Source organism: Paroedura picta, chromosome 2 (genome assembly GCF_049243985.1).
Source record: "Paroedura picta isolate Pp20150507F chromosome 2, Ppicta_v3.0, whole genome shotgun sequence".
Classification (NCBI taxonomy): Eukaryota; Metazoa; Chordata; class Lepidosauria; order Squamata; family Gekkonidae; genus Paroedura; species Paroedura picta.
Window position 1 is genome coordinate 36,580,138 of NC_135370.1, and position 27,979 is coordinate 36,608,116.

The following is a 27,979-nucleotide window of genomic DNA, read 5'->3' on the forward strand; positions in this document are numbered from 1 at the left end:
ATCCAAAAAATCCATGCATCAGTGGATTGTCCCCAGGATTTGGAACAAGATAAATATCAAGGAGAGAAGGGCAGAGGAAAAGCCACATGCTGCCTGAGCGCCAAGAGATATGTGTAATGTATAATATGCGTTTTATTCTGCGCCTAAATACAACCATTAGCGTAGGCGATTCAGCACTTGGGGCATTTTGCCACCACCTGTTGGTTCAGAAGGTTACTTTTTCCTGCAGGATTGAATTTTGGGGAAAAGGGGCATCCTCAGAAGCATGCCCCCGCCCCTTTCACTGCAAGACTACAATGTCTCTACCAGAAAGCAGGTTTTTATTCCTACCCCTGTCAGAGTCCTAGACTGAAGTTTGTTTATTTCTCACATAACATTTAATGGGAATGACTGAAAGTGTAGCCTACTTAATGGCACCCATCAGTGAAAGTGTAGCCTACTTAATGGCACCCATCAGTGTAACCCTTCTCACTCGGGAGCTTTAAAAACAACAACAAAAAAAAAGCCCACTTACCTTTTGGACCAAACACATGCAACCTTCCATTCTGCCAGTTCTTCTGTTCCTGAAACACAGACAGAAGAACCAACCAAGATGAGCCACTGAAGGGGCAAACTAGATGTGGGTTCTAGCAGGAGAGAGGGATCTATGTGTCTTTTGGCATGTACCCACTAGTTTGCAGTGCCCAGGGTGCCAGCTTGTCCAGCTGGGCAGAATATTTTTCAGTTTATTCAGTCTAAGGATGCGGACAGGGTTCATGGAAGTCTGAGGCCTCTCACTTGCTTATTAATCTGTCCTTATAACAGAATGTGTAACAAACTTTAATTAGGTATATATTGATTTCCTTTCTTTTTTTGTTTGTCTATTTCCTTTCTTTCTGAAATAATTTTTTAAAAAGCACCAGGAAGTGACTCATGAGCACAGATAAGGTGTGAACAAAGGATTAAAACTGAAATGTTTCTCAATGAAATCATTAAAGCCAATGTAGGATAGTGATTAAGGTTTCAGACAAGTAACTGGGAAATCCAGGCTCAAATCTCCACTTGGCCATGGAAGCTCATGGGGTAAACTTGAGCCAGGTACAGTATTTGCTGGCGTATAGGACTACTTTTCCCCCCTGAAAAACATGCCTCCAAGTGGGGGGGGGGGTCATCCTATACGCCGGGTGCACTTCAGTTGGGATAGACATAGCTGCCCATAATGGCCCATAGTACTGTAATGTAATGTAACAAACTCTATATTTTGAGTGGAAATGTTGGGGGGTCGTCTTATATGCCCAGTCGTCTTATACGCCGGCCAATACGGTACATATTTTCAGCCTCACAGGGTTGTTGTAAGGATGAAATAGAGAAAGCGAGACAACGTCGCAAGCTGCTTTCAATGAAAGCAGGATAGAGATATTTAAACAAATAAAAATAGATCAATAGATCAATCCTGTTTAGAAATAAATACAGTAAATATAATTTTTACCTTCATTGCATCTGTCCTTCCTAAGCCGTTATGCCTAGTGCAAAATAAAAATATTAGCACAATGAGTATATTCCAGAGGAAGAAAAAGAAGGAGTTAGTTCTTATATGCCACTTTTTCTCTACAGTCGCCTTCCCTTTACTCTTCCCACAACAGACACCCTGTGAGGCTGAGAGAGCCCTTATATTACTACTTGGTGGGAGCAGTGCTGGGGCCAGCCCAAGGTCACCTAGAAACAGCTTAATTAAAGGCAAAACACTTCAAACAAAACCTGCATTCTAGGAGAGCATTCACAGAGCAGGCATATAAGTAGTATAATTTGTCAATGTTCCCTTTGGCAATCACATCCTGTTATGTGTATTCTGGATACATCTTCTTATTAAATAATCAGCCTACTCTTTGCTCTAGAATGACTATAAATAAAATCCACGTTATGGCCTGACTTTGGGGCGGATGTACTAGGGAAATACATTCAAGAGGTTGTATAGCTGGAGAGCAGAGTCAGAAAATGATAATCCAGATAACAATCTGTAATCCAACGTAACTGTACCACGGTGTGGTGTAATAGTGATGGCTAGACAAAGTCCTGACACTCTGAGATGGGTATAAGATGCTCAGTTGTTCAAGAGGAAGAAACTATTGTTTTTAAGACAGTTGCATTAAGGCTAAATTAATGAAGGCTCCATTGTACTTAAATACACCAGAGAACCCTTGTGTCAGTCAGTCAAATTTATAGCCAAAGGCCACTGCAAACACGAGAGCCCTTGTGGTTCCAGGGTAAAATGAAGAGGTGGTAAATACGTCCGAGAGCAATCCATTTTTGACCCAATTTCTTGTTTGTCCTCAATATTCAGTACAACTGCATTGGCATGCAAAAGAAACTGTGTGCATCTCAAAGCAGTTTTACATCTTCAACATTTTCCTCTATAAATTTCATTCAGTTCCTATTAGCATACACCTTACTTTAAGAATCACAGCTTCAAAGGGGGGCTTTCTTGGTCATATTCATATCGTATCTATATCAGCATACTGAATTATGGAGATCTTTCTTCATAGCCATTTAGACCAGTGGTCCCAAACTTTTTCGAGCCAGGAACCGGGGGGGGGGGGGAAGGGAGGTGCGGGCGCCGGCAGTTGCACCCCCCCCCACAGCGCTCGCTGCACCGGGAGCGATCGACCGCCAAAGTGGCCGATAAGTGCCAGCAAGTGCCATGCCACAGGGGGGGAGAAAGGCACAGAAAGATACTGGTGCGCTGTCTGGAGGTTGGGGAACACTGATTTTTAGACTACGTCATGTTTAGATTTTTGGCACTGAAGAAATAGTACAAGAAAAAAAAAGAACATCTCTTTGTGTACAGGTGACCAATCAGGACACAGTTCCTCATTGTGAGAATCGTATACTCATGTTCACTGCATGCTAATGTTTCAGCATATCATTGAATTAGCAAAGGGCTGCTTGACATTTAATGTTCTCCTTATTAAAGAACACTTGCTTATCTGGAATTTTTATTTAATCATATATGAGGTCTCCCAAATCTCTCCAAGAAGGGGACTTGTCTTCCTTTCCTCACCTTGATAATGGCACACATTTTTCTAGGACAAATCCGTCTGAAAGGAAATGTTCAATACAGTTAATGCAATTTTCTCAAATTGTATCGCCAAGGTATTAATTAGTTCAATAACACAGAATTACCCTAAATAGTGTTATGATACATTAAAAATAATCCTTTGTAGCCACACGAGAGGTCATTTGATAAAAGCCAGAGAAGTCTCGAAAATAAACAAATAATTAAATTATTAATGCAAACTACTAAGAAAAACAACACTTTGATATCACACATTAGTATTTTATTTGGTTCAAATATTTGTGCATTTTTATAAAGAAGTATAAGATTTGTATGCTCTTTGTCCCGTCTCTTATTGCCTTTATTTTAATTTTTTTATTAAAAGCAGCTAATTTTCTCACATCAGTATGGCTTGACTACGAATACACAGAACTTTCCCGATCATCCCAGTTCAGTGCTTTAGGGCAAACTGGAAACTGGCAAATTCAGAAAAAAGCTAGAATTTTCTGGCACAGGAATAACAGCATAAGTATTGTCACATAAATATTTACACACAGGGTAGAAATTGTGCTGCTCTGTGAAGGCCAACTACTGCACTCAGACAGATGGCACCATGGGACTGAATGCTGGTACTACGAAATTTGTAAAATCTGGATACACTTAAGGTCTTTAATACCTCTGCGGTAACTGGTATGAATCGTTTAAATCACCAGGAGGGGGGATATGCTGATTTAAACCACTGATGAGAATCGCAGCAGGTTATGCCCATGAATCATCATGATTTTGGAGAGCCTCAGAAAGGACACTATATATTGAAACTTAATTTATGCATCTCTCCCTACTGTACATTCTTTTTCCACCGCTAACGGTGACAAGCTTTTTAATTTTTTTAAAAGAATTTTTATTTTTGTGGTGAGGTGCTGGGTGGAATCAAGGTACAAAGGAGATCTGCCTTTTGAGCGGTGGCTGTCTGCCCCCCCCTCCAGCCCCAACTCTCAACCAGAAGCAAGGGATGAGGCTTGAGAGAGAAGGTAGATGTTTGCATTGTTAGGTATGTAGAAACATCAGCTTGGATCCCAAGATATTGTTCTCTTGGTTCAGCAGGAGCTCCTCCAACGGAATGGCTTCTCCATCCATGGAAAAGGAGAGGGAGATGCTTGCCAGTTCCTCCTCTCCTGCTGAAGATTCCTGCGCTGCCCCCAGATTTGTTCCTGGGTGCCCAGCGGCCCACAGAAGCACAATTCAGGGATACACAGAAGGATGCAGTAGGAGGGGGTGGATACAAAGAAGCTGCCTTCCTCTAGCATGACTCCACTCACGTTACGATTTCTAATCAGAGTACTGAGTCAACTGCAGAGATCAGGTTTCCTAAACATAAAACAGGGTCAAGTAGTCACCCACATGGATCAGCGGATGACCTCTGAGCTGCTTGTCAGTTCCTGGCTCCCACGTATTAAACCGTAATATAAGCACACAGAATACTGTGCCATAAGTTGGTTGACAAAATTGTTTTCCTCCAAAATGTTTCCTTTACGAAGAAAATAAATGTTTCGTAAGAGCCATAAATTCAATTTTGAGAGGTTATATGCTTTTCATTATGGTTAGAGTTCAATGCTCACTGTGTTATTTTAACAAAAGAAACTTATTATAGCTGTAACTTAAAAAAAAAAACAAATTTGTTCTTTTAATTTTTATTTAAACCATCTATTTCTATCCTCCCTGGTTTGTTCTCAGCAGGCCAATCCCGTAAGAGGAAAGACGGGAAATTCTTCTAGCTTCCTTCTACAGCAGTTCATGCATGACCAGGACCACCAATATGCGCATTTCACCACAGTGATTCTTGCACTTATTTCATGTAGAAACACAGAACATTTAGTTTATACAGACTTTCTAAACAGGTTTTTACAGAACTTCAGAAACGGAGTATCACTGAAGTACTCCAAGGTCTGTTACCACAGTTTCTTGCTTTTAAAAATAATTAAATAAATATGCAGTTTTTTAAAGCAATGCAAATGTTTAAGACTGAAATAATTTCAAAAGCTTGTCGTGAAAAAATATTGCCATTGGTATTACAGTAGCATAAACAAGCATATGTTCCCACTTCTTTAACCAACATTATCTTGTCCCTTCCAGAATGTTATGACATTTTCCTTCCATTCTATAGAGCGCATAACTACTAACTGTCTTTAATCCTATTTTTAATATATTTTTTTTTAATCATGAAGATAACTTCAGGTTTGGAAATCTGAGCCTAGATCTCTGAACTTATGCAAACTCTTTTTGCGGCAATGTCTCCCAAAGTCTGGTTTACCAATCTGCTGATATAATGAAAACTGTTCCTTTATTGGCTACATCTGTATATTGCATCTCGACCAATGGGCTGGAGACTGTAACAGAATCAACCCCAAACACAGTACGCTCATTAACTTATACATCACTAGACCTACTGGGAAAAATGCAAATTATTGTTAAATCAATAGCAACACTATAACTACGAATAACCCAAAAACAGCACATTATAAAACCCATTACCTACCCATACATGTTGCCCCCTGGACTAGCAGACATGAAAAAACAAGACTAAAAAAGACTAAAAAAGCTAGACAACAAGACAACTGAAGATACACTTTGTATAAAGACCACAGACATTTTCCTTCTGACAATCTGTGTCATAAAACTGATTGGCAACAGCTTACTATAGTAAAAAAAAATCATGTGGGAAGACATGTATATAAGCCTGTCTTATGTTACATTTCTAGAGACGGGACACAAGGAACTTCTGTGATTTAAAGCATGCTACGGGATGAGGCTCTTGCATATGAGGAGGGAGAAGAGAAGGACTAGGCATTTGCTCCGCATGTGTTTCCCTTGAGCAGCACAACTGCCCACAGAGCGAGAATGGCAAGCTCGTGCGAGCAAACTCCTGTCAACAACTCCCGTTAGCTCCGAAGGATTAGCAAGAGATCAAAGACAAAAGCACAAAGCCACCATAATGAGGAAATCTTAAAAGAGAAAACATTTTTAAAGGAAAGGGGCTGATATTTCAGAATGCACTTAATTATGTTCTGAATGAACAATTACTCTTTTTTTTTTAAAGCATCAGAATAAAGGTATTAAATAACTCTAAAAACTGTCCAGTAATTGTTTGAGAAAATACCTTCAGGGGCAATCACTTCCAGCATTCCAGAAACCTACAGAAAATGAAGAAGAGAAATATCTAAATGGTATCTTCAAGGAGCACAGCATTCTGGGACTAAATGCGACTAATGTCCTGGACACTTACAGCTGCAAGAAATCCTCAGAAATCATTATGTTTCTATTTTGCAGCTGAGTACATCATGGGAGGTTCTCTACAACGCTTCCTCTCCCAGCATTTGCCTGTGACGGCAACTGTCGGCAAGTTCAACTGAGACGCTCTTAAATAAAACAAATTGGCTATATAGCTGGTATGACTTTTTAATATTATATGTAAATTTCTATTTATTATGTATGTTGTATGAAACAATGCTGGAGGCCGTGCCAAGCAAGCCTGCTGGGAGGGGCGAGGTATAAATCGAAATATAAATATAAATAAATCGAGATCAAGATGGTATAACGAGACACATCAAAATGTAGCTGAGATCAGACTTCACTGCAATTCATGAGTTGTTCAGGTGAAAACAGACTGAAGGGCCAGCGCCTCACTTCTTGCCCCAATAATTCTGAGTTGGCAACAGGCCTTCGAAGGATTATGGCGCCTGGGTTTTTGCTTGTGAATCTATCTTCCTGGATCAGGGATCACATTTTAGTACAAGGTGACATCTCAAGAGCCAATGTACAGAATTCTGAAAAATTCAATTGATGTTGAAATACTAATATGACCCTAATTCTCTGTCACACAGGTTTCAATAGAGAGAGATGGCTACTACTGCAGAGACAAAGCCCTAACCTAACACCCAACTATCTTGACAAAAGGGATGATGGCAAAATGCTTACAGAGAAACATATACCCATGGCTTTAACTTTTAAATTGTTTTATGACATCTTGCACAGAATATAGGCTTGAAATAAAGCATTTAGTTGAGGAGGAAGGAGAAGGAGTCTGTTCTGAAATGACAGCATCGTGAACATTTCAGATAGCTGCATCAGCAAGTCAACAGTCTGTTTCAAAGACCAACCTTCTTGACAGAGAGAGAGAGAAAAAGCTAATCTGAAGGGGCCTGCTCCTTAAACATTATAGGTAGTTGCGGAAACATGCCAGCTAAAAGACAGCAATTCACTTCTCCATAATTAACACAGCTTGAATTAAATTTGTGCAAGCGCGGCAGCAGCTAGGCTGTTATATCTCCTGCCCTTCTCCTGTGAAGCCAGCTGTTAACTTTCTGGTGTGAAAAGTATTGTTTGTGTGTGCAGAAAAGACACAAATGCTCACAAATCCACATGTTACCAAGAAGAGCTAGTATAGGACATTTGTCCTGAGAGAAATATTTTCTGGAGTGTGAGTCAAACCCTTAAATGCATTTTCATCCAGCCTTAGAACCCACCTGGATCTTACTTTCCAATGTTACAAAGCAAGAAGAAACAAACCAACTAAGGCAGAAAAAAAACCCACAAGGAGTTTGCATTTCCTCCCCATTTACCTTCTGATTTTGACCCATTATGATACACTTTGTTTCACCTTTGCAGCCAGGACAAAGTCAGCGAATGTGGGCCACTCAGTGGATGCATACCGCTCCTTCCCTCCCTAGATGTATTGTTTTATTATTATTTTATTTACTTTGTTTATAGCCTGCCTTTCTCACTGAGAATCAAAGCAGATCGCAGCAAACATTGTAAGGACTGTGATAGACCTTTAATAAACATATGAAACACTACTGGGGAAGGCAGGGTTGCCACAATCTGGAGCAAAAAAAAAGAAGTATTCTGTCCCTTTGATAGAGGCTTAATGCATAGAAGCTGGCAGGGTGGTAAAAAACATCACCTGGTAAATAACAACCCACTGAGTCTCTGCTATAGGATACTTTTCCTCTAGACCATAGCCCCAGCAGAAAACACTTGTTTCAATACTCTTCAGGTCATGAGCGTATGTACAAGAGAAGGCAGTTCTAGAGCTCTAATGCAACCAAGATGCTCTATGTGGGTCAGCCAGTCAGAACTCACTTTACCTTCAAAGTGAAAGTAACCACACATTAATTGCAGTTATCTTGAACACTGGTGTCCTGTTCTGGACAGCCCAGGCTAGCCCAATCTCATCAAATCCTGGGCGCGAAGCGAGGATCAGCCTTGGCTGATATTTAAATGGGAGACCTCCAAGAAACGCCAGGGGCATGACACAGAGGCAGGCAATGAATCTGTCTTGTCTTGAAATCTCTCTTGCCTTGAAAACCCCATGGAGTTGCCATCAGTCGGCTGTACTTGATGGTACTTTCTACCACCGAGCTGCCTCTCTCTGGATATCCATTTGAGGTAAATGACAAAAACCCCAAACATATACAGAATGCTCAAAGTACAAAACAAACAGTAAACACAGCAGTTGCCATATGGCTGGCACAATGCCATGGTTACATTTGTAAGTAAACCAAGAGATCAGAATTCTGTGTGCTTTTAAAGAGAACTTTTCAAGTTATCTGCATGCAACCAAAACACACACACATCCTGGGGAGGGAGCTCCCATCATATGTGCAACAGCTGTCATTTCTACAGGGCCCTAGAAACCTGGGCTCCTCCACGTGATCAGAAACCCATTGACGTTATCAAGTGGAATTCAATGGTTCTGGCTCGCTCACATGGGAGGAAGCCAATTTAAGAGCTTTGTAGTTCATATTTGTTTAATGACTCATGCGGCCCCATAGCCAGCGTTTATATAGGGAGTGGGGAGGGGGAGAGAATAGGAAACAGACACTGTTCAGGGTGCCTTGCTGTGGAATGGTCTACATATGTAACAAACATACAAATGCATTTGTGCTAATGTCACCACAAACAGGTCAACTCCTTTTATTAGGGCCCAACAACATCCACTCCATGGACTGAAGCAGCCTGACCTACCTGCGGGTTTTGTCTAAGCTGTAATTCTATTTGAAGCCACTGTTGGACAATTATTATTGTTGTTGTTGTTATTATTGTTGTTATTATTATTATTTAATTTTTAGACTGCCCTTCTCCAAATAGGTCTCAGGGTGGTTTACAACATAAACAGTTAAAACACAATAAAATCCCCATAAAAACCCCAACATGTCACATATAACATATAAGCTGCGGTGGTCACAATTCTAATCGTATTTACCCAACTTCCCCCAAGTTCAGCCTGTTGGGAAGAATAATATTCAGAAAAAGGATGGCGCCAATGCAATAGATCTAACAATGATCTTGATGTTAGAGATCTCAATATTGGAGGGGAACCTCCGATGGATTAGTGGGAGAGCTGCCCTGGCCTCAACCATATGCCTGGCGGAAGAGCTCCGTCTTGCAGGCCCTGTGGAAAGCTGGTAGATCCTGCAGGGCCCTTAGCTCTTCTGGGAGCTCATTCCACCAGGTTGGGGCCAGGACTGAAAACAAAACTATTGTTGGTTGAGAAGTTATTTATGACAGTTACACATTTAGAGCGTCCTATGTATTACACCTGCAATGTTTTATGTGAACCGCCCTGAGCCATGAGGGAGGGCGGTCTAAAAATCTAATAAATAAAAATAAATAAATAAAATGGATTATAGACTAACTTGCCTTCCCTCATTCCAAACACATAACTAGAAACACAGAATCTCCACAGAACCTCTCAGCCTACAATAAACAAGACTCCAAACTCCACACTTTTCACATCTTGGTTTCAAGTTCAACAGGATGAGTAGCAAGAAGTCCTTAACCTCAGTTTGCACCTGACAGACAAGTAAGGTCTTTCTATTTTAATAAATGCAAACAAACATGACTTTAAAGCTATTTCCCCCATCATTCAAGTAAATTGGTTCACAATAAAATTCTACGAAGAGTTTCCCAGAAATATAATTCTTAGTAGACCTCCTCTGTATGGCACTGTAAGGTAACTGAGCCACTGTAAGAAAAATCATATACAAAGCAGCAAACATTAGTGGCACCTACATGCCCTTTACTAGTGAAGGGATTAATCGCTCCCACCTTGTGGCACCTATTCCGATGAAAGTTCTTTTAGGTCCCTCCTATGTCAGTCCCCAGGTGGAACCTGAGGAATCCCCTAGTTTTACAGCAACAGAGATCAGTTCCTCTGGAGAAAATGACTCCTTTGGAGGGGGGACTCCATAGCATTATACTCCACCGAGGTCCTTCCCCACTCCAAATCCCAACCACTCCCAGCTCCACTCCCAAGTCGTCAGATATTTTCTAACCCACAGCTGGCAACCTTAGTCCCTCCCTATTGGGGAGGAAACAAGAATGTAAATATTTAATTTAAAAAACAGCGAGTTTTGTATGGTGCTCTGGAGATGAGTGGCCTTTTGGCTAGTATTACCAGCTTTTCAACTGACGGGGCTGTTGTGCCTTTCACAATTTCAGGGAAGGCCGAAAATCAACATGTCAAGAGTATCCCAGCATGGAATGTCTCAGGGATGGGGAGGGATGCGACAGCTATTTGGTGTCTGCCTGATTAATACATACATACCCAAATGGAAACTAAGGATGCCAGTCCCCTGGTGGGATCTGAGGACCCCCCTGATTTTACAGCTTGTCTCCAGCCTAAAGAAATCAGTTCCCCCAGAGACAATGGCTGCTTTGGAGGGTGGACTCCATAGCACTATACTCAGGTTCCTCCCTGCCCCAAATCCCACCCACTCCTGGCTCCACCCCCAAAGTCTCCAGGTATTTCCCAACCCAAAGCTGGCAACCCTATGCAAAACCACTTTCCCCCCACAGGAATGACACTCCCCTACCCCGAAGCAGGAATCATCATCTAAAAATCACATACAACTTAGTTATGTCCAATAACATAAATCCTTTTGAGCATACTGTTTTGGGGGGGCTTTCTTTCAAATAAATGGAGATATTAAAAAGATGAAGATAGTTTCCTAAGATAACTTTTTCTGTAAAGTGCTTTTCTTGCAGTGGGCGTCTTGGAGCCATGGAGAGAAAGGTCTCCTACCTTGGGGGTTGGTGGCCTGGAAATCCCTTGGCCCAAAACAAGATTGAACCTAAAGAAAAGGAGAAAACACGAGATTTTGAAGCAGCGAGTCTAAAGCAGGAGAACAAATTTAGACTGAAGCAGCGGGACAAATTTAGAGTCCGGTGGGGCACCTTGAAGACCAGGGGTAGTCAAACTGCGGCCCTCCAGATGTCCATGGACTACAATTCCCAGGAGCCCCTGCCAGCAAACGCTGGCAGGGGCTCCTGGGAATTGTAGTCCATGGACATCTGGAGGGCCGCAGTTTGACTACCCCTGTTGAAGACCAACCAGGTTTTATCCAAATAAAACCTCTGCCCAAATAAAGCTCTGCTGGCGTGAAAGGGTCCCGGCCCCCTACCCTCCGCCCGCGACAGGCCCCGTGGCGCTAGCGACCTATTCATGGCGCGGCCCAGCCGCCTCGAGACTCGCTGCCAGCCGGGCCCCCCCGCGGCCTCCGCGTCTCCCCGCTGCGGCCTCCCTGCTTCGCCGCCGACTCAGCGGCAGCCAAGGCGTCGCCATGACAACGCGAAGCTCCCCGCGAGCCCGGAGCCACCGGCAAAGAAGGGCCGGCCGGCAACGCTGACCGCGGCGAAAAGGCTCCGCTGCAGGGCGGGGTGAAGCTGCCGCTGATCGCCCGACGGGGAAGACTGGGAGGGGCGGGCAGCTTCTTAAGCGGGGGACCTGAGGCACGGAGATAGGGTGGCCACTTCTGGGGAGGGAATTGCCTGCAGACGGTGGGGGAGTGGGCGGGATTTGGGGATTTGGGGCGGGGGGGGGACCTCAGTGGAGCAGTCCACGCTGCAAAGCAGCTATTTTCTCCAGAGGAGCTCATCTGTGCACGGGGTTGCCAGCTCTGGGTTGGGAAAGACCTGGAGACTGTGGGTGTGGAGCCGGGAATGGGCGGGATTTGGGGCAGGGCGGACCTCAGCGTGCAAAGCAGCAGATGAACAGGTCTCTGTCACCTGGAGATGCGCATAGAATTCCAAGGGAGCCCCAGATCCCACCTGGGCACAGGCATCCCTAACAACAACATTTAGAACAGCATCCCAGTGTTTTACAGAGCAGTCCTAAACAAGGCTACTCAGTGGGGCTTAATCCTTGTTGCGGCAAGGTTAAAGCAGGAGCCAGTGGCTCTAGAGTGGCAAAATTTATTCCGGCTCCAGTTGCCAGCCTCGAGATATTACTGCAGATCCCCAGCCATCAGAGATCACTTCCCTAGAGAATAGGGTGGCTTTGGAGGCCAGGTTTTGCTGAGTGTCCTCCTCAGATATCACCCGGCCCCCATTTCTAGGAATTTCCCAAAATGAATTCCCAACCCTAAAACAGCGTAATTTCTTGAAGCAGAACATCCCTCACTCACAATGAAGTGTGCTTGGACTCACAAAAGCTTATGCTATTTTAAAATGTGTGTCTTTAAAGTGCCAGTAGACTTCTTAACAGTTGAGTTTTTAAATCCTGGGACAAAACTCTTTTGACTGGTGTATGTTCCCAAGAATTGTAACAGATGGACACAAGAACCATGCATTGTATTCTTAGGATATGAATGTGGAATTATTCCTCATGTTGGTTGTATACATTCAGTCACTACTTCTGATCTATGGAATAAAAGTGGCCAGATCTTGATATTTAAAATTGTATGCTTTGGCTTCAAACATTTATGTAGAATTAAACGAAAGAACTCAGGCTTTTAGGCAGTAGTAAAGAGGCAATGTAAAGCTGTCATTGTGGAAGAGAGAATTGTCTCCAATGGATCATCCAGGGATAACACTCCTGTCACCTGCACCTTATATCGTAGATAAGTCTGAAATGTCCATCACTGGCAATTCTCTTTTATTATTTTTCTAGATTTTGAACATACTGTGCCTGAAGGCTTGGGACAGATGAGAATGTAAAATGTATGAAATAACATTAAAGAAAAATAAATATGATCATCATAATATACCATTAAATGGCCCCAAATGTTTATTGGTTTTGCTCACATGAACAGGAAGTGAAATGTGAATAGCTCCACACTCCCAAAAAGCTTTTAAGTCCTCTGGAAGGTGGTTTGCAACGAGGTTCTGGATATAAAACTAGTTTGCACACAACTTTCTCTCAAGCATATATACCGCCAAATTGTCATACTGAAACCAAATTATCAATAGAGAACTGAGATCTGTTGTATATTGTACAAATAGGCTTTTGATTGCTAACAGAATGTAGAGCACTGTCCCCCACAGCACAAAGGGTGTGTGTGTATATGGTATCCCCTGTGCAAGCACCGAGTCATGTCTGACCCTTGGGGTGATGCCCTCTAGCGTTTTCTTGGTAGACTCAATACGGGGCGGTTTGCCATTCCCGAACTCCCAAATTCTCTGTGCCAGTGTGAGTAGGTTTTTATACCTAGCTTTTTTTCTACCTCAAGTCTTGAAACAGTTTACAATCTCCTTCCCTTCCTCTCCCCACAAACAGGCACCTTGTGTAGTGGGTGAGTCTGAGGGAGTTCTGAGAGAACTGTGACAGGCCCAAGGCCATCTAGCAGGCTTTGTGTGGAAAAGTGGAAAATAAAACCCAGTTATCTAGATCCGAGTCCACAGCTCTTAACCTACCACATTGACTGTCTTTAATGTATTCAGGATTTCAACTGTATTTGCTGATTACATGGTATACTGTAAAACAACTTAATGTTTCTAAGGAGTAATTTTCTGTCATCTGAAATGCAGGTATTTAATTATAACCCTTGTTAGCATACAGTAAGAAATGGCCAGATCCAGTCCTGAGTTAAAGGTACTTAAGCCTATAGATCTTTAACTCTGTGCTGGACTGTGGTCAGTGCACAGAGAAGCTTGTGGCTTCATTCAGAAAAATTGGATTTTTTTTTAATTCTGTAGTTTGTCCAAGCCACAATCTCCTCCTCTCTTGTCATTCAGATAACCATCTTGTCTGATGAATGGGTCGGTGTTCAGAGAAGCAGCTGTAATACAAGAGGCTCTTCAACTCAACATCTACTTTGGTTTTGAAATGATAATTCATAGTATGTCATATTTCATCTATGTCAGAGGGATTGTTAGCATGTGTCTAATTCTGTTTTTTTAAATAGCATTCATTCAGTTACATCCCTTAGTTGCACTATAACAACAAATGCAGAATGTCAACAGGTTAGCCATATTTGTGTGTGGGGAAGTAGATACACGTGGCTATTTCTTAAGAGTCAACAAATGACAAAAAAGTTACCAACATTTCTATATAAATAGAATTTTGTGCAGCTTTACTTTGTGCAGTTGTCAGCTAATAAAATTTTCCATATCGTATGCTATTTGGCATTGTATCAGCCACTTATAAGAGGTTGTTTGCTTTCCTAAAAAGACAGCAATTGATATTTTTGCCGGTAAAAACAGGGTTATTAATTCTTCGAGAAACTTTGGATTATAAGGGAATTAACCATGGGAGTGTTAAAATGTTGATGTTCAAACTGTTAAAATATTGATGTTGTTAAACTGTTATCTTGTTACTATTGTTACCGCTGAATTATACTGTATTGTCTTGTTGTTCCATGCAAACTGCCCTAAACCACAGGGGAGGGCGGTATATAAATAAATAAACAAACAAACAAACAAATAAATAAATAAAACTGTAGCTGAAAAACAGATAATTTATAAGCTGTCCCCCCCCCCCCCCCGAGTAACTAATTACCCCAGCACATTTGCATTTTTGGACAAGAATGTCAGTGACACAAATAGACTGCCCTCCCAATTTTTCCCAGTCTAAATAGGAATAATGTAGAAACAAATGGTTTTATCCACCACCGTCCATCTAATACAGGGGTAGTCAAACTGTGGCCCTTCAGATGTCCAGGGACTACAATTCCCAGGAGCCCCTGCCAGCAAATGCTGGCAGGGGCTTGTGGGAATTGTAGTCCATGGACATCTGGAGGGCCGCAGTTTGACTACCCCGATCTAATATATCATTTGTACTTCTTTAACAATCATGAAAGTTGTTATGAAAAGCGGTGTAGACTGCAATTTAGTCTGTATAGTATCTTCTTTTTCTAAATTTCCGAGTCATAACTTTACAAAAGTTGGATCAGTATTTTCGTGTTACCATTAGATAGAATCTAAAGATCATAAAGCTTCTTTCCAAATTGTTGTGTGTGTGTTTTTATTTTGAGGTCACCAATTAAACTTTGGCCTTGTAGATACCAGAACTATGGTTTGGAGACAGAGTTTGCTGCATCCTGGATTTATTTTCAGAAAAAATGATACTTGTTTCCCCATTATATCACAGAATCTATGGAAATTATTTTCTTTCCACACTTCAAAGATTCCTTTTTTTGAAATCCTTGGGCAAAAAAGTCGATATCAGTGCAATCTCTGGAGTTAGGAATTTATGCCAATTATCTCATATTAAAAATGAGTTAATTACAAAACAATTGTTTTTGTAGAAGTCATTTTCTTTAGCCATCCCATAAATTCCCCCAAATAATAAAGATTACAGACAAAGAGGATCAAAGGCACAATGCTCACGGATTCTGTTTCACAAAACAAATCCTGACCCAGTTCTTGAGTAATTTACAATATTTTTGGCATCTTTATAGGAGTGTACCTCTCCTCTCTGAAAAAGATCAGCAAAAAGAAACTATCTGAGGGGGGTGGGGTGGAAGACTACATCTTAAGTGAAGGCTGAGGTTTAATCCTTGGCAATTACCCCTTCTAATCCCACTGACCTTGACCGTCTCAGAAGAGTGTAATGGCTGTTTAGAATTGCCCTGCTAATTCCTTACGGCTAAGGACTGTATTTATTGACATCTGGTCCTTACCTATGTAGTCCTGCCAAAAATATAGAATTAGGACAGAGAACCACTTTCCTGATTGGCAGGAGAAAGTTAGAGTGGAGCCCTTTTAAAATAAAGGCATACAAGACGAATACGTAAATACGAATGGGAATGCTGCAAGGTGGATATATCTGAACAGAATTCAAGATGATCTTATTGTCTATCTGTAATAAAAACATCCATGGTTGCTGGATACTGGTTCTTAAAATTTACCCCACCTACCTGGGAGTGCATTTCAAAGTTATACTCTTCTAAGACCCATGACTTCGGCAGACATAGAAAGGTAACTCTTCTTAGGATTTTACTGCAAATGCTCTTAGCAATGTGGTTCAGGTTGATTCGTGACTTCTTGTTGCCAGATCACCCCCCCCCGCCCTCCTCCCCTCGATTGGTGTTTTTTCTACCAGACTTCTTGGTTGTATGTCTAATTAAGTACTTAAGTTGTTGCCCCGCAGTCAACAGATCTACATCCAATGATGAATGAATGTTCCTTCTCTTGGATCGAGATGAAGCGAAGATTTTACAAACTGGATGTCAATTAAAAAATGTCAGCAGCAAATATGCTTCTAGGGTGTTTTTTTTTCTCGCTTGAAGAAAATTAGACACACCCAAAACCCCATTCAAGATAATGAGACTTGGCAACCGGACCCTATCTGTAGAGTTTCAGAAGTATCATGGTATCCAGTTTCATGGTATTCGAATCTATTTTAGTTAGACGATTCACTTATATATCCCTCCTTTCAGCCCAATCAGGGCCACCTGGGTGGCAAGCCACTAAAAACCAGGGAGAGAAACACACCGTAAAGCAAATTTAAAACCATGAACTGAAATAAAGGTAAAGGTATCCCCTGTGCAAGCACCAGGTCATGTCTGACCCTTGGGGTGACGCCCTCCAGCGTTTTCATGGCAGACTCAATACGGAGTGGTTTGCCAGTGCCTTCCCCAATCATTACGGTTTTACCCCCCAGCAAGCTGGGTACTCATTTTACCAACCTTGTAAGGATGGAAGGCTGGGTCAACCTTGAGCCGGCTGCTGGGATCGAACTCCCAACCTCATGGGCAGACAGCTTTAGACAGCATTTCTGCCGCTTACCACTCTGCGCCACAAGAGGCTCTATGAACTGAAATACAGATATATAAGAACAGAGAGATGGGGAACCTTTTGTACTTGACTGAGACGAAGTGTGTCTCTGGATTGTCCTCAACATCTGAAGAAACAGGAACTGTTTTTAAAAGCAGTATACCGAAATGTACAAAGCTCTCCACAGCCTTGGATCCCCCCTGCTATTATTCTCTGCCACATGAGCTTTTCCCATCCAGCCAAATCCTTCCAAGCCTGCTAATGGAGACAATAGGCAGCAGCCCCTATGTGAACATTCTCTGGGGAGCCCCCCCTCACGGATCAGAGGTAAGGAAAGCCCCAGTCCCTTCATTTTGCAGAAAGTACACAACAGATATATTCGGATATACTCAGGACACTTTTATAAAAGGAATGGACTGTGTTCTATTATGTTTATCGTATATATCGCTTTGCTTTTACTGCAGTGTCTGCTACTGTCAAAAACCACTGTCCACATTGTATATCATACCTTAGAGCAGCCTTTCCCAACTTTTTTAAAATTGAGAAACCCCAGAAACCTTCTTCAGGTCTTGAGAAGCCCCAGAAGTGGAGTGATCTGCAGAATATGGTTGGGAAGCAGAGCTGCGTACAGGCCCATCTGAGGCCCCTCTAGATGAATATGACCATATATCACCCGATAAACGTTTAACAGATTTTCAAAACAGTGAAAAAATTAATTAACTCACACCCATTCAGGAAGCCCTTCCAGGGCCATCAAGAACCCCCATGGTTTCATGAAACCCTGGTTGAGAAAGCCTACCTTAGACAGATCTTTGTGTGCATGGTTTTCTAATTCTGCAATTCTAGTCCGGCGGTGTTTACTGGATATCTTATGATGCCTGATTCCACTGGCGTGTCTCAGCAAGAATGCTGGGCTACCAACGAAGCAAATCACCAAAATAAACACTGTCAATATAAAGCAGGGGTAGTCAAACTGCGGCCCTCCAGATGTCCATGGACTACAATTCCCAGGAGCCCCTGCCAGCATTTGCATTTGCTGGCAGGGGCTCTTGGGAATTGTAGTCCATGGACATCTGGAGGGCCGCAGTTTGACTACCCCTGATATAAAGCCATGATCACCCCTCATTTCAATGGATATGGTTTATGGAGCTTTATTCTGTCGCTGCTCAAGCTGAACTGCTTGAACGTGTCCCAGGACCCAGTGTCAACATTTTCATGGCAGCCAATTTGGAAGAGTCACTTGAACACGGTAGACTTGACCCAATGAAAGGTGAGCTGTGATCGTTCCATTCCGAGAAACAGGGCTTACCTTAAAATGCAGCCCTACCCAGGGTTGAAGTCAGTGGGCCTAGATGGGTGTAACTTGTTAGGGTTGTGTTGTTCATCACAACTAACTGGCTGCACTGGTTTCAATGGGACTGAGGCAGCGAGCCTCAGCAGGGCTACTCAGAATTAAGTTCAATTTACTCAGTGGACCTTTTTCCTGGGAGAGTATCCTGAGGATTGCTACCCGAGCTATCGTGGGTTCTATCTGAATCAGGATCCACACCATGACCGTTTATGCACTGGGAACTTCACTGCCCCAGGAGCACAAATCAGGGGCGGATGAGCCGCACCAGGCCAAATGCTCCCCCTGTGTGAGTGCAGGAAGAAGTAGGACAACCTGCCATGACCAAAGCTCCAGCCTCCAGACCGGCATGAAACCTCCAGTGCGTAAACGGTCCATTAGTGGACCTGCTGCTCTGTGTTTTGGAGCCACTGAAATGATACCATGTGAAGCAATCCCACTTGATTTATTACAATAAATCTGCAACTGAGTGAAATGTGAAAACAAGTAGCCAACGGACTATTCTAAGATGCAGAGTTTAGCTCAGACCCCCCTGTGGAATAAAAACCTCTAGTAAGCGTGGGGGGGGGGCACAAAACAACTGAAGGTAAATATGAACCAGGCCGGAGCACAATTTTGTAGCCAAGGTCTACCCCCTGTCAATCTAATTTGCATCAAAGGGGAAATTAAGCATATGCCCTAAACGTCTCTATTGACATTAAAGGGAAATTATATTGGCTGATTTCACCAGCGAGAGTCACAGAACAGCTAAATTTACATGATTTCCCAAAAACTCTAAGACTCATAAATGGTCATCCCCCCCCAAACTAGATAAACTGCCAATCCCACTTCTTCTACATGCTGATGACACAGTCTTGCTTTCCTATTCCAGAACTGGTCTGAAAAGATATCTGAACGCTTTTTATGAATATTGCCAACTCAATGACCTATCGATTAACTTCGAAAAAACCAAAGTGATGGTCTTTGCACAGAAGCTAAATTCCACTCCGACAGTAACTGATTCTTGACAAGTTTATGCCATGAAAACCTTGTTGGTTTGTAAGGTGCTACTGGACAGCAATCGAGCTGTTCTACTGCAGACCAGCAGAGCTGTCCATCCAAAATGAACATTAAGAGAATAGGTCCATGCCACAAACACTAAACAATTCCATCATTTTGACCACAAACATAGCAAACTACTAAAGGATCGCACAACCTGGCAACAAAACGAATGAAACTTCTGCTGTGCAGACAGAAACATGGAGGTCCTGGTCAGCTTTTATAGAGGCTTCTCTTGATCTTTGTGGTTTCATCAACAGCCATGTTCTTGACTAAAAGCCAAAGGGATGCTTGATCTTCTCCATGCTTATTGCCCTTCCCCAAAATCCTTGCTAGTACTGTAATTATAGTTGAGTTGTGGTGCAGCCTTAAAGAGAAGCATGTCCTTCTAAGAAGAATAAGAAAAGTGGAGCTGATTTTTGTATCCTGCTTTTTACTACCCAAAGGAGCTCCAAAGCAACGTACAGTCACCTTCCCTTCCTCCCCCTACAGTGAGGGTAGGTGGGACTGAGAGAGCTCTGAAAGAAGTGTGACTGGCCCAAGGTTACCCAGCTGGCTGTATGTGTTGGAGGAGTGGGGGAATCAAACCCAGCCTTCTAGCTAAAAAGGCCGCAGCTCTTGAAGCACTACACCAGTGGTCCCCAACACGCGGGCTGCGGCTCCCTCTCCCCGCCCCCCCCCGCAGTAAAAAACTTCCCAGGCCGCAAGCTTGCGGCCCAGGAAGCTTCTTACTGTGGGAGGGGGGGGAAATCAGGGCCGCGCATGCGCGGGCAGGCAGTTGCCCTGCCGGTCCCCAGCCTCAAAAAGGTTGGTGACCACTGCACTACACCATACTGGCTCTCCACTGAAGTCAACGGGCTAAGAAGGGTGTAACTGTTTAGGATTGTACTGCTAGATTGCAATCCTAACAAGGTCAATACAAAATTCTACTCAAGTCTATTCAGTGGGGCTTACTCCCAGGAAAGCATTCCAGGGGAAGATGGCACCGCTAATGGCTAGTTAACAAATGAAGATTACAAATTCCTGGGCATAGTTATCTAATTATGCCAGTTCTGCATTTAAGAAATTCATCTTAAGGTGCTTAGGAATACTTCGTACTTAGGAATACACCATATCAACATGTTTAGCGCTGCTTCACCTGTGGTGTCATGGTTACAGTATCAGAGATCCAGCTTGGAACCCCCACACCAGCCTACCTTACAGGGCTGCTGTGAGGATTAACATGGAGAACCATGTAAGCCATTTGGGGTTCACACTGAGGAAAAAAGTGGGGTGAGTTTCATTGTGAGTACTTCTATTGTAACCTGCCAAAAGCCGGCTAGTCTGGGAGTGCTGGATAATAAATCACATGATAAAAAATAAGGATATTAATAAATGGAGTTAATGCGTAACAAGTAAGCACATTCTGCTCAAGAGCAGCAGAGATACTATATGGTTTTGAATGAAAGCTTGAACCGTTATCGGTTTGAATTTGCAATACTAGTTAGCTGCAATCATGGTATTCCATCCCAGATGATTTATTAAGAGCACAAGTTGATGGGTCTAATCTGAGAGACTGGATCTTTAATACTGATGCCATACTGGATAGACAAACAATAATAAAATCTATTTTTTTTCTCCTTTGTTTAAACTATTCAAAACAGTCCATCTCAGATCAGACTATTTAGTAACCATTTCTGTACAAAAACTTCGAATGGCGTTTGCTCATTTACGCTTTCAAGTTATGCCATCAGCCCTACTCTCAGGCCGTTTTTCCGGTGTACCTTTTGCCCCTCGCCTCTGTATTTGTGGAGAACCTGCTGTTGAAGACCTTTATCATTATGTTTTGGATTGTCCACTATACTGGGAGCCAAGAACCAAATATATTGAGAGATTTTTCAGTGGCCAGAACTTCCCTGCGAATTTGCACAAAATGGTCCTTTTATTATCGGATACCAACCCCCTAATTAGTTATACTGTTTCACTATTTGCATTAGCAGCAAGGAAAATTCGAGCCAAATTTATGCCACCAGAGAGCTAGAAACCTGGATTCTTACTGTCTTTACAATCTACGAACTACCGCAGGTATTGTTCTAACTCTTTTACTGTTTTTATATCAACTGATATTGATTGCATTGTAATGGCCTATGGCTGGAAACAATAAAGTCTTATACTTAGTGCTGCAGGAAGGGAAAATATTGCACTGATACATCCTGAATCCAAAATCCACTTCCTACCAAAATTCCTACCATCCTCTCCAGCAGACTGTATTGCCATATTCCCATTAAATCTAAACGTATCTTGTATAATCTGTACAAACAATAAAATTTATAGGTACCACATTCATAAGATGCCCTGATCTGGTCAGCCAAATCTCACCAGATCTTGGAAGCTAAGAAGGGTCGTCTCTGGTTAGTATTTCAGTGGGAGGCCCCCAACGAATACCAGGTTTACTATGCAGAGGTAGGCAATGGGGAAACCACCTCTGAATTGCTCTTTCCTTGAAAAGTCTATGGGATTGCCATAAACAGGCTATGACTTGACGGCAACCCCCTCCCCCATCATGAGATTTTATGCTATAGATAACATAAACCATACAACTAATATCTAGGGGGTTAATAATTAATCCCAGAAAGCAATCCTGCAAAACGCACAGAAGCACCATAAAAATACCAGTGGCATTTTTATTGAATATCTGAAACGAATATCTGAAACACTCAGATTTCAGATCTGACACAGCAGTTGTTTCAATTGCGCTACAGCACAGTTGTCTGTTCAAGCGAAATATGATTCTAGCTTCCTATTTGAATTACTTGAATTAAAATTTAAATGAAAAAGTCACGCATATCTATTTCAATGGGAAATTTCCAGTACAACTTCAATCCTACGAAGACCCCCTTAAGCAGATCAGAAGGACTTGCTTTCAATTGTGCATCAGAATGGGAAAAATTAATCAATTGTGCATCTGAATGGAAAAAATTCCATCAGAATGGGAAAAAAAATGTCCCTTAAAAAAAAAAAAACTCAGCTTGCTTTGTTTGTTACAAACTCCGGGACAGTGCCTCTACCCGCAAGGATTGAATTTCAAATTGGTTTTCACATGTACAGGGGCCACTTCAACCAGTGAGTAAGAGTGCAATGTTATACTTTCAGCAAATTCAGAGCAACTTCTCTTGCAACACCTTCAAAGCAGACACCAAATTGACAACCGAAAAACTTTGGCACTGGTTAAGGGAGAACAAAAGTTTCCTTTCCCCCTTTCCATCCTCCCCTAATTTAATACTTGGCAAATAACAAAGAACAATTAAAAAGTGGATCAGTGTAGTATATTACACCCAGAGGATACAAGAAACTGGTAGAAAAGTGCTATCACATCAGTTTGCAAGATATGTCTTTTTTCCACCAACTTTAGTGTGGACCAAATTTATTTATTTATCATTTGATTTTCATAATGCCCCTCCCTGCAAGCAGGCTTGGGATAGATTTACAACAAAGAAAGTGTCCTCGATTTTGAGTCTTCAAAATGAACACCTTTCCCATGTAAGGTGCTAATATAATTTGCATCTGTTCCCCATTTCCGTGCAAGACCCAGGTAAATTTCACTTACTGACTTCATTTACCCAGCAAAACATTGTACCAACTTGAGATGCAACTAATAAATTGGTGGCACTGTTCCAGTAACAGCCTTATTCGATAAAAGAAGCTATCTCGAAATTACGAGGCCAAGAAATTAATCCCCACTCCCCATCAACAATGTCAGGAAATGCAATAAACTTTGCATTGCAGTGGGAAAAGTGAGAAAACAGACCAGTTGACATTTGTGATTTAAACTAGGGGTAGTCAACCTGTGGTCCTCCAGATGTCCATGGACTACAATTCCCATGAGCCCCTGCCAGCAAACGCTGGCAGGGGCTCATGGGAATTGTAGTCCATGGACATCTGGAGGACCACAGGTCGACTACCCCTGAATTGGGGTACTCATCAAACAAACAGGAGTGTTATTTGGTCAGGCAAGGAAACACTTAAACACGGACACCCCCCCCCCACACACACTTCAGACAGAGGGGTGTTTTGTAAAGCCTTCAAGAAGGAAGTAAAGATCAAATGAAAGCCAACTCTGTGGGATCTCCCTGTTGTGACCCCAGTGTTAATGCATTTATTTCCCGCTGCAGTTGAAGGTCACTTTACAGAAACATATCATGCAGGAGCCAAAGCCAAAGAAAAAAGAAAAGAAGAAAGTTTTTAAAAGTTCAAACAAGGCTATTAAATAAGCTGTACACAAAAAGTGGGCGGTTTCCCCTGGAGATAGACAAAACCGTAATATTCAGGACAACAGTAAGGAGAGAAGCCAGACCCTCCGTGATCAAATACTGTTGTTTTCCTTTAATACAGCAACCTAGTCTGTCTGTCGGGCCAAGCAATCCCTGTGAAACTCCGGCACTGTAGTTCTCCTCTTTTGGGAAATCCTGATGGTTCACTCCAGAGCCTCCCCCACAAAATGGGAGTGTACCCTGGTCCCAGAGCTCCATACTGGGCCCCCTTTCCAAATCTGCTCTGAGTTCCAAATTATCAAAAAGGCTTCAATGCTGTACTTGAAGACGCTCCATCTTCCGGCATAGAAAAGAGTTCCAAAGGAGCCATCGCCTCAGTTGAATGGAAATCCATACAAAACACCAAAAAGTGGGGGTCCTGGAGGTGCATCAGCCCAAAGGGGAGGGGGAGGAAATCCTGCCCACTGGAAGACCTCAGTGCCGGGGTTCTGCCTCTGCTCCCCCAGACGGCGCTTCCCCGCTCCCTCTTTGCAAGGAGAGTTTCCAGGCCAGCCAAGCCCTCCTCCTTCCCGGGCCAGGTCGAGGGGGCGCACGCTAATCCCAAGGCGCCCGAGGGTCACAGCAGGTCCCGGGTCTCCTCCCTCTTGACGGCGCAGGCGTGGCCGCCCGCCGCGGCCTTGAGCCGCTTGTTCTGGTGGGTCTTGACGTGCTTGGCCAGGTGGTCGCTGCGCATGAAGCGCTTGCCACACTCCCCGCAGCCGAAGCGCTTCTCGCCGGTGTGAGTCCGCAGGTGCCGCTGGAGCTCGTCGGAGCGCGTGAAGCTCTTGCCGCAGAAGAGCCAGTTGCACACGAAGGGCCGCTCGCCCGTGTGCCAGCGCAGGTGCGCCTTCAGGTGCGACGTCTTGCCGTACACCTTGCCGCAGCCGGGCAGGTGGCACACGTGCTGCTTCTTCTTGCCCGGCTCGGCCGCGCCGTCGGGCGCCCCCCCACCGGCCGCCGCCTGACAATTGGGGCAGCGGCAGCGGCGGCACCTGCGGGCGGTGGCCGCCAGGGGCGCCTTGGGGTGGAGCAGGGCGGCCAGCTGCGTCTGGTACTGGGCCAGCTCCGACGGCGCCAAGACCAGGCCGCGTTGCAAGCCGCCTGGCGCGAAGCGGTGTGCGCAGGCGCCCGGGCCCGGCGCCGCCTGCTGGATGCTCCACCACGGCAGGTCGTCGGGCGCCGGCGTGGCGGGCGACAGCTGTCGGCAGGGCTGGGGCGCGGGCGGCGGGGGCAGCAGGCCGGAGTAGCCCGGAGGCAGGGCCGCGGGGGCGGCGTAGGGCACGTAGGGCGGCGGCGGGCAGCCGGAGGGCAGCGCGCCCATGGCCGGCGGCGGCAGCATCTTGACGGGCGAGAACTCGTAGGGGTACGACGGGTCGGCCGGCGGCGTCAGCGGCAGCTCGTGGCCAGCCCCGAAGGCCGGCTGCGGGGTGAGGCCCAGGGGGGGCGGCGCGCCGGGCGACTGCGCGGGCATCTCGCTGCTCCACGGGTGGAAGATCCTGGACGGCGAGCCCAGGCCCGGCTCGTACGAGACCTGCAGGAAGTCCGACGGCGCGCCCGGCTGCCCGATGCGGCTGCAGGTGGCGGCCAGCAGAGCCAGCGGCGAGTGCTTGGCCAAGTCTGGGGAGGCGCTCGGGGTGCGATCCTGCGGCCGGCGGGAGGGAAGAGACACTGTTACCACCGTCGCCTGCGCCCACTCCCGCTTCCCTCCCCGCCCAGGAGTCTCACACACAGACACACACACGCACACCCCACCCGAAAAGTTGGCGGGGAGTCACAAAGCGGCACCAGTTGCCGAGCACGTGGGCGGGCAAGTTCCCCGAAAACCAGGCGCCTCCACCCGCCCACGAGGGATGCGCGGAACCAGCATCGCCTACGCCCCCTCCCCCGACGTGCCAAGCAGCCCCAATTGCTCCCCCCCCCCGAATCCCCTTCCAGGCTCGCCCTGGACAGCAGGCAAGGCGCCGATGCTCCGACCCCCCACCCGGGGTTTGCTGGGATTATCCCGATCTTTGAACTGTACTTTGGAGATGGGGCTTTGGTGCTTGCCGAGCAGGGAAATTTGGGTCGGCAGGGGCGCGTCGCTTGAAGTAGACGCGGGCTAGGAGCCTCCCCGGGGAAGTTCCTTTGGGGACACCAGCCCACCCGCAAGCCTTCGGTGCCGGCGATGCTCCTTCCTAAGGGACTCACGTGGCCACTTTTGGCACCCTCCTCGGGCGAGCCTGGCCCCGATCGGCCGCCTCCCGCCCCTCGGATCCCGCCCGCGCCGCCCCGGCCTCTCCCTCCCCGCGGCCCGAGCTGAACCGGCCACTGACCTGGAGAAAGGCTTGCAAGGGATCGCTCCGGAGGACGGCCACCGCGGCCATGGCTACCGCGCCCGGAGGGAGAGGAGGCCGCCGGGGCGATGGCGCGGCATGGAGTCGCTCCCGGGAAGCCGAGAAACTGCCCAGCTTACTTCTTTTTGCTGCTTCCCCCCAACACCTTTGCGCCCCCTCCCTCCGTCCGTCCGCCCCCACCGCCTCCTCAAGGAGCCCGGGCGCTACGCAATCTCGGCGGACTGTCTGACTAGGGCGAGGATCACCTCCAAGAATTTGATAAGGACTTTGCTGGGCCGCCAGCCAGTCAGAAGGAAGATTTACGGCTTTGAAGTTTGCCGCGGCCCAATCATCAAAGAATAGCGGCTCTTTCAGAAGCGAAAGCAAATCCTTTGAATCCACAAAGCTCCTATGGTGTGTTTGTTGGTCTGGATAAAAGAGCTGATTATTAAGGGGGGGATGGGAAGGGAGGAGATAAAGGCGGGACAATTAATGAAGTAATCACTATGTGGGAAATGTATATACACAAATAATTGGATTTTCTTGATCAAAGGGCCCCTCACCGCCCGGAGACCCCGGCGCTCGATGCGCCAGACCTTGCCTTTTCGCCCCCCCCCTTCATTCCCTTGCTTAAAAATAACTTATAAAAAGTATATCGCGGTTGAAAGATTTCCAGAACTGGCAATTGTAATTTCCAGGAACATCTTCAGCCGGATCTCGTGCCTCAGTGGGCGGGGCTCAAACCCGAAGACCCCTCACTCCCGGGCTTGCCTCACCCCCATTTAAACTGCCAAACTTTTTATACTTAGGGTCCGAGATTTCCCCGAAGCCAGAGAGAATTCCAAGGAAGGGATCCTTCACAAACGTCTAAGAGTGCTTGCACTCGAAAGCTGACGTGCTGAATAAATCTTTGTTGGTCTTAAAGGTGCTACTGGACTCTGATTCTATTGTGCGACTTCAGACCAACACGGCTACCCATTTGAGGCCACCAAAAAGCTTATTCTTCGTCCCGTCCCCCCCCCCCCCCTTTCCTGGTCTGTCTGTCATCTTGAGCTTGGGCGTTCCAGCCTAGGCGATGCTTTGATCGGCTCTGCTGCAAACAGTATCCATCTGCCCCCCCCCGCCTCTGCTCCCGCCCCTCAATGTAATATCCAAAATCGCGGGGATTTTAAGAAACGCGGCTGAGGATCCCCTTCTCCCCGCCCCTTAAATACCTTTATTTTTAGACCTTCATGGAAACGCCTTCCAACCCTACCCAAGAAGCCTTCCCAAAGAAGGCAAGAGTTCTGAAAATTAAAACTTTCAGTGGAAACGCTTCTGATCAGGAAATCCGCACCAGATTTCAACGATTGTTTGGGAGCCTTCTCCCTTCAGCCCTCGGGGCCAAACGCTGCTCACCGCACCGCGGGACACCCCATCCCACCCCCACCCCCACCCCCGGGAGGTGCTCAGTGGCCCTTGGTGTTTTAAGGCGGTGGTCTTCTTTTTAGGCCCCTTTCGGCCGCCCGAAGTCTCTCCCCCCCCCAAAAAAAGCAAGTTGGGAAGCGGAGCGGGGCACAGACCCTTCTTGCTCCAAGCGCTCCTGGCGTGACGAGAGAAGCCCGGAGAAGAGTGGCGTCCGGCTCTTCTTGTGGCCGGGCCGATCCAGCCAAATCAAAAAGAGGCGCTGCCCCCGACGCGGGCTTTCTCATAGCAACGAAGCCGGGCGGAGACGCTCCCGGGCGACTGTCTGGCCGCCTTCCAGGCCGCAGAGGCCAAAGGGCCGCCTCGCCTCTCGGGGCGCCTCCGGGTCGGCGGGGCAAGGCGGGCAGGGGGCTTCCCAGGAGGGCCTCCGGAAGGGGGGTCGAGGCGGCCGCGCCTTTCCCCGCCGGGGCGGCCACGGCAGTAACTTTCCCCCAGGTAACCCGAGCCGCCCAGCGCCGGCCGCCTCGCCATTGTTCCCGCCGAAGCCTCCTTAAACGCCCGC

General features: G+C 45.5%; 2 protein-coding genes across 11 annotated transcripts in view; both read right to left on the reverse strand.

Moving 5' to 3' along the window:
- The window catches only part of ERICH2 (glutamate rich 2), a 33,598-nt gene extending 21,781 nt beyond the window's left edge, over nt 1–11,817 (reverse strand). For 2 of the 10 annotated variants that reach the window (XM_077319749.1, XM_077319745.1), the window contains exons 1-6: nt 11,529–11,806; nt 11,115–11,163; nt 6,189–6,222; nt 3,038–3,074; nt 1,469–1,502; nt 515–563 (exon numbers count right to left, since the gene is read on the reverse strand). In XM_077319749.1, the coding sequence (XP_077175864.1) occupies nt 515–563; nt 1,469–1,502; nt 3,038–3,074; nt 6,189–6,222; nt 11,115–11,163; nt 11,529–11,536 (211 nt within the window). In that variant the 5' untranslated portion in view covers nt 11,537–11,806. Of the gene's footprint in view, nt 1–514; nt 564–1,468; nt 1,503–3,037; nt 3,075–6,188; nt 6,223–11,114; nt 11,164–11,493 lie in introns of all 10 variants that reach the window. The other 8 variants (XM_077319747.1, XM_077319748.1, XM_077319744.1 and 5 more) reach the window with 8 other exon arrangements.
- An 11,679-nt stretch (nt 11,818–23,496) lies between these two features.
- Nucleotides 23,497–27,840, reverse strand: SP5 (Sp5 transcription factor). Its single transcript, XM_077319766.1, has 3 exons — nt 27,576–27,840; nt 26,014–26,454; nt 23,497–25,343 (listed from the first exon to the last, which is right to left on the reverse strand). Exons 1-3 carry the CDS (start codon nt 27,702–27,704, stop codon nt 24,279–24,281), a joined length of 1,635 nt encoding a protein of 544 aa, XP_077175881.1. The 5' UTR covers nt 27,705–27,840; the 3' UTR covers nt 23,497–24,278.
- Nucleotides 27,841–27,979: the final 139 nt, after the last annotated feature.

Coding starts and splice junctions, on each gene's coding strand:
- SP5 (XM_077319766.1), bottom strand. CDS start 27,704: ATGAGAAAGCCCGCGTCGGGGGCAGCGCCTCTTTTTGATTTGGCTGGA. Junction 26,455..27,575: donor GAGCGCTTGGAGCAAGAAGG/GTCTGTGCCCCG, acceptor CTTAATAATCAG/CTCTTTTATCCAGACCAACA. Junction 25,344..26,013: donor CCTTGCAAGCCTTTCTCCAG/GTCAGTGGCCGG, acceptor CGCCGGCCGCAG/GATCGCACCCCGAGCGCCTC.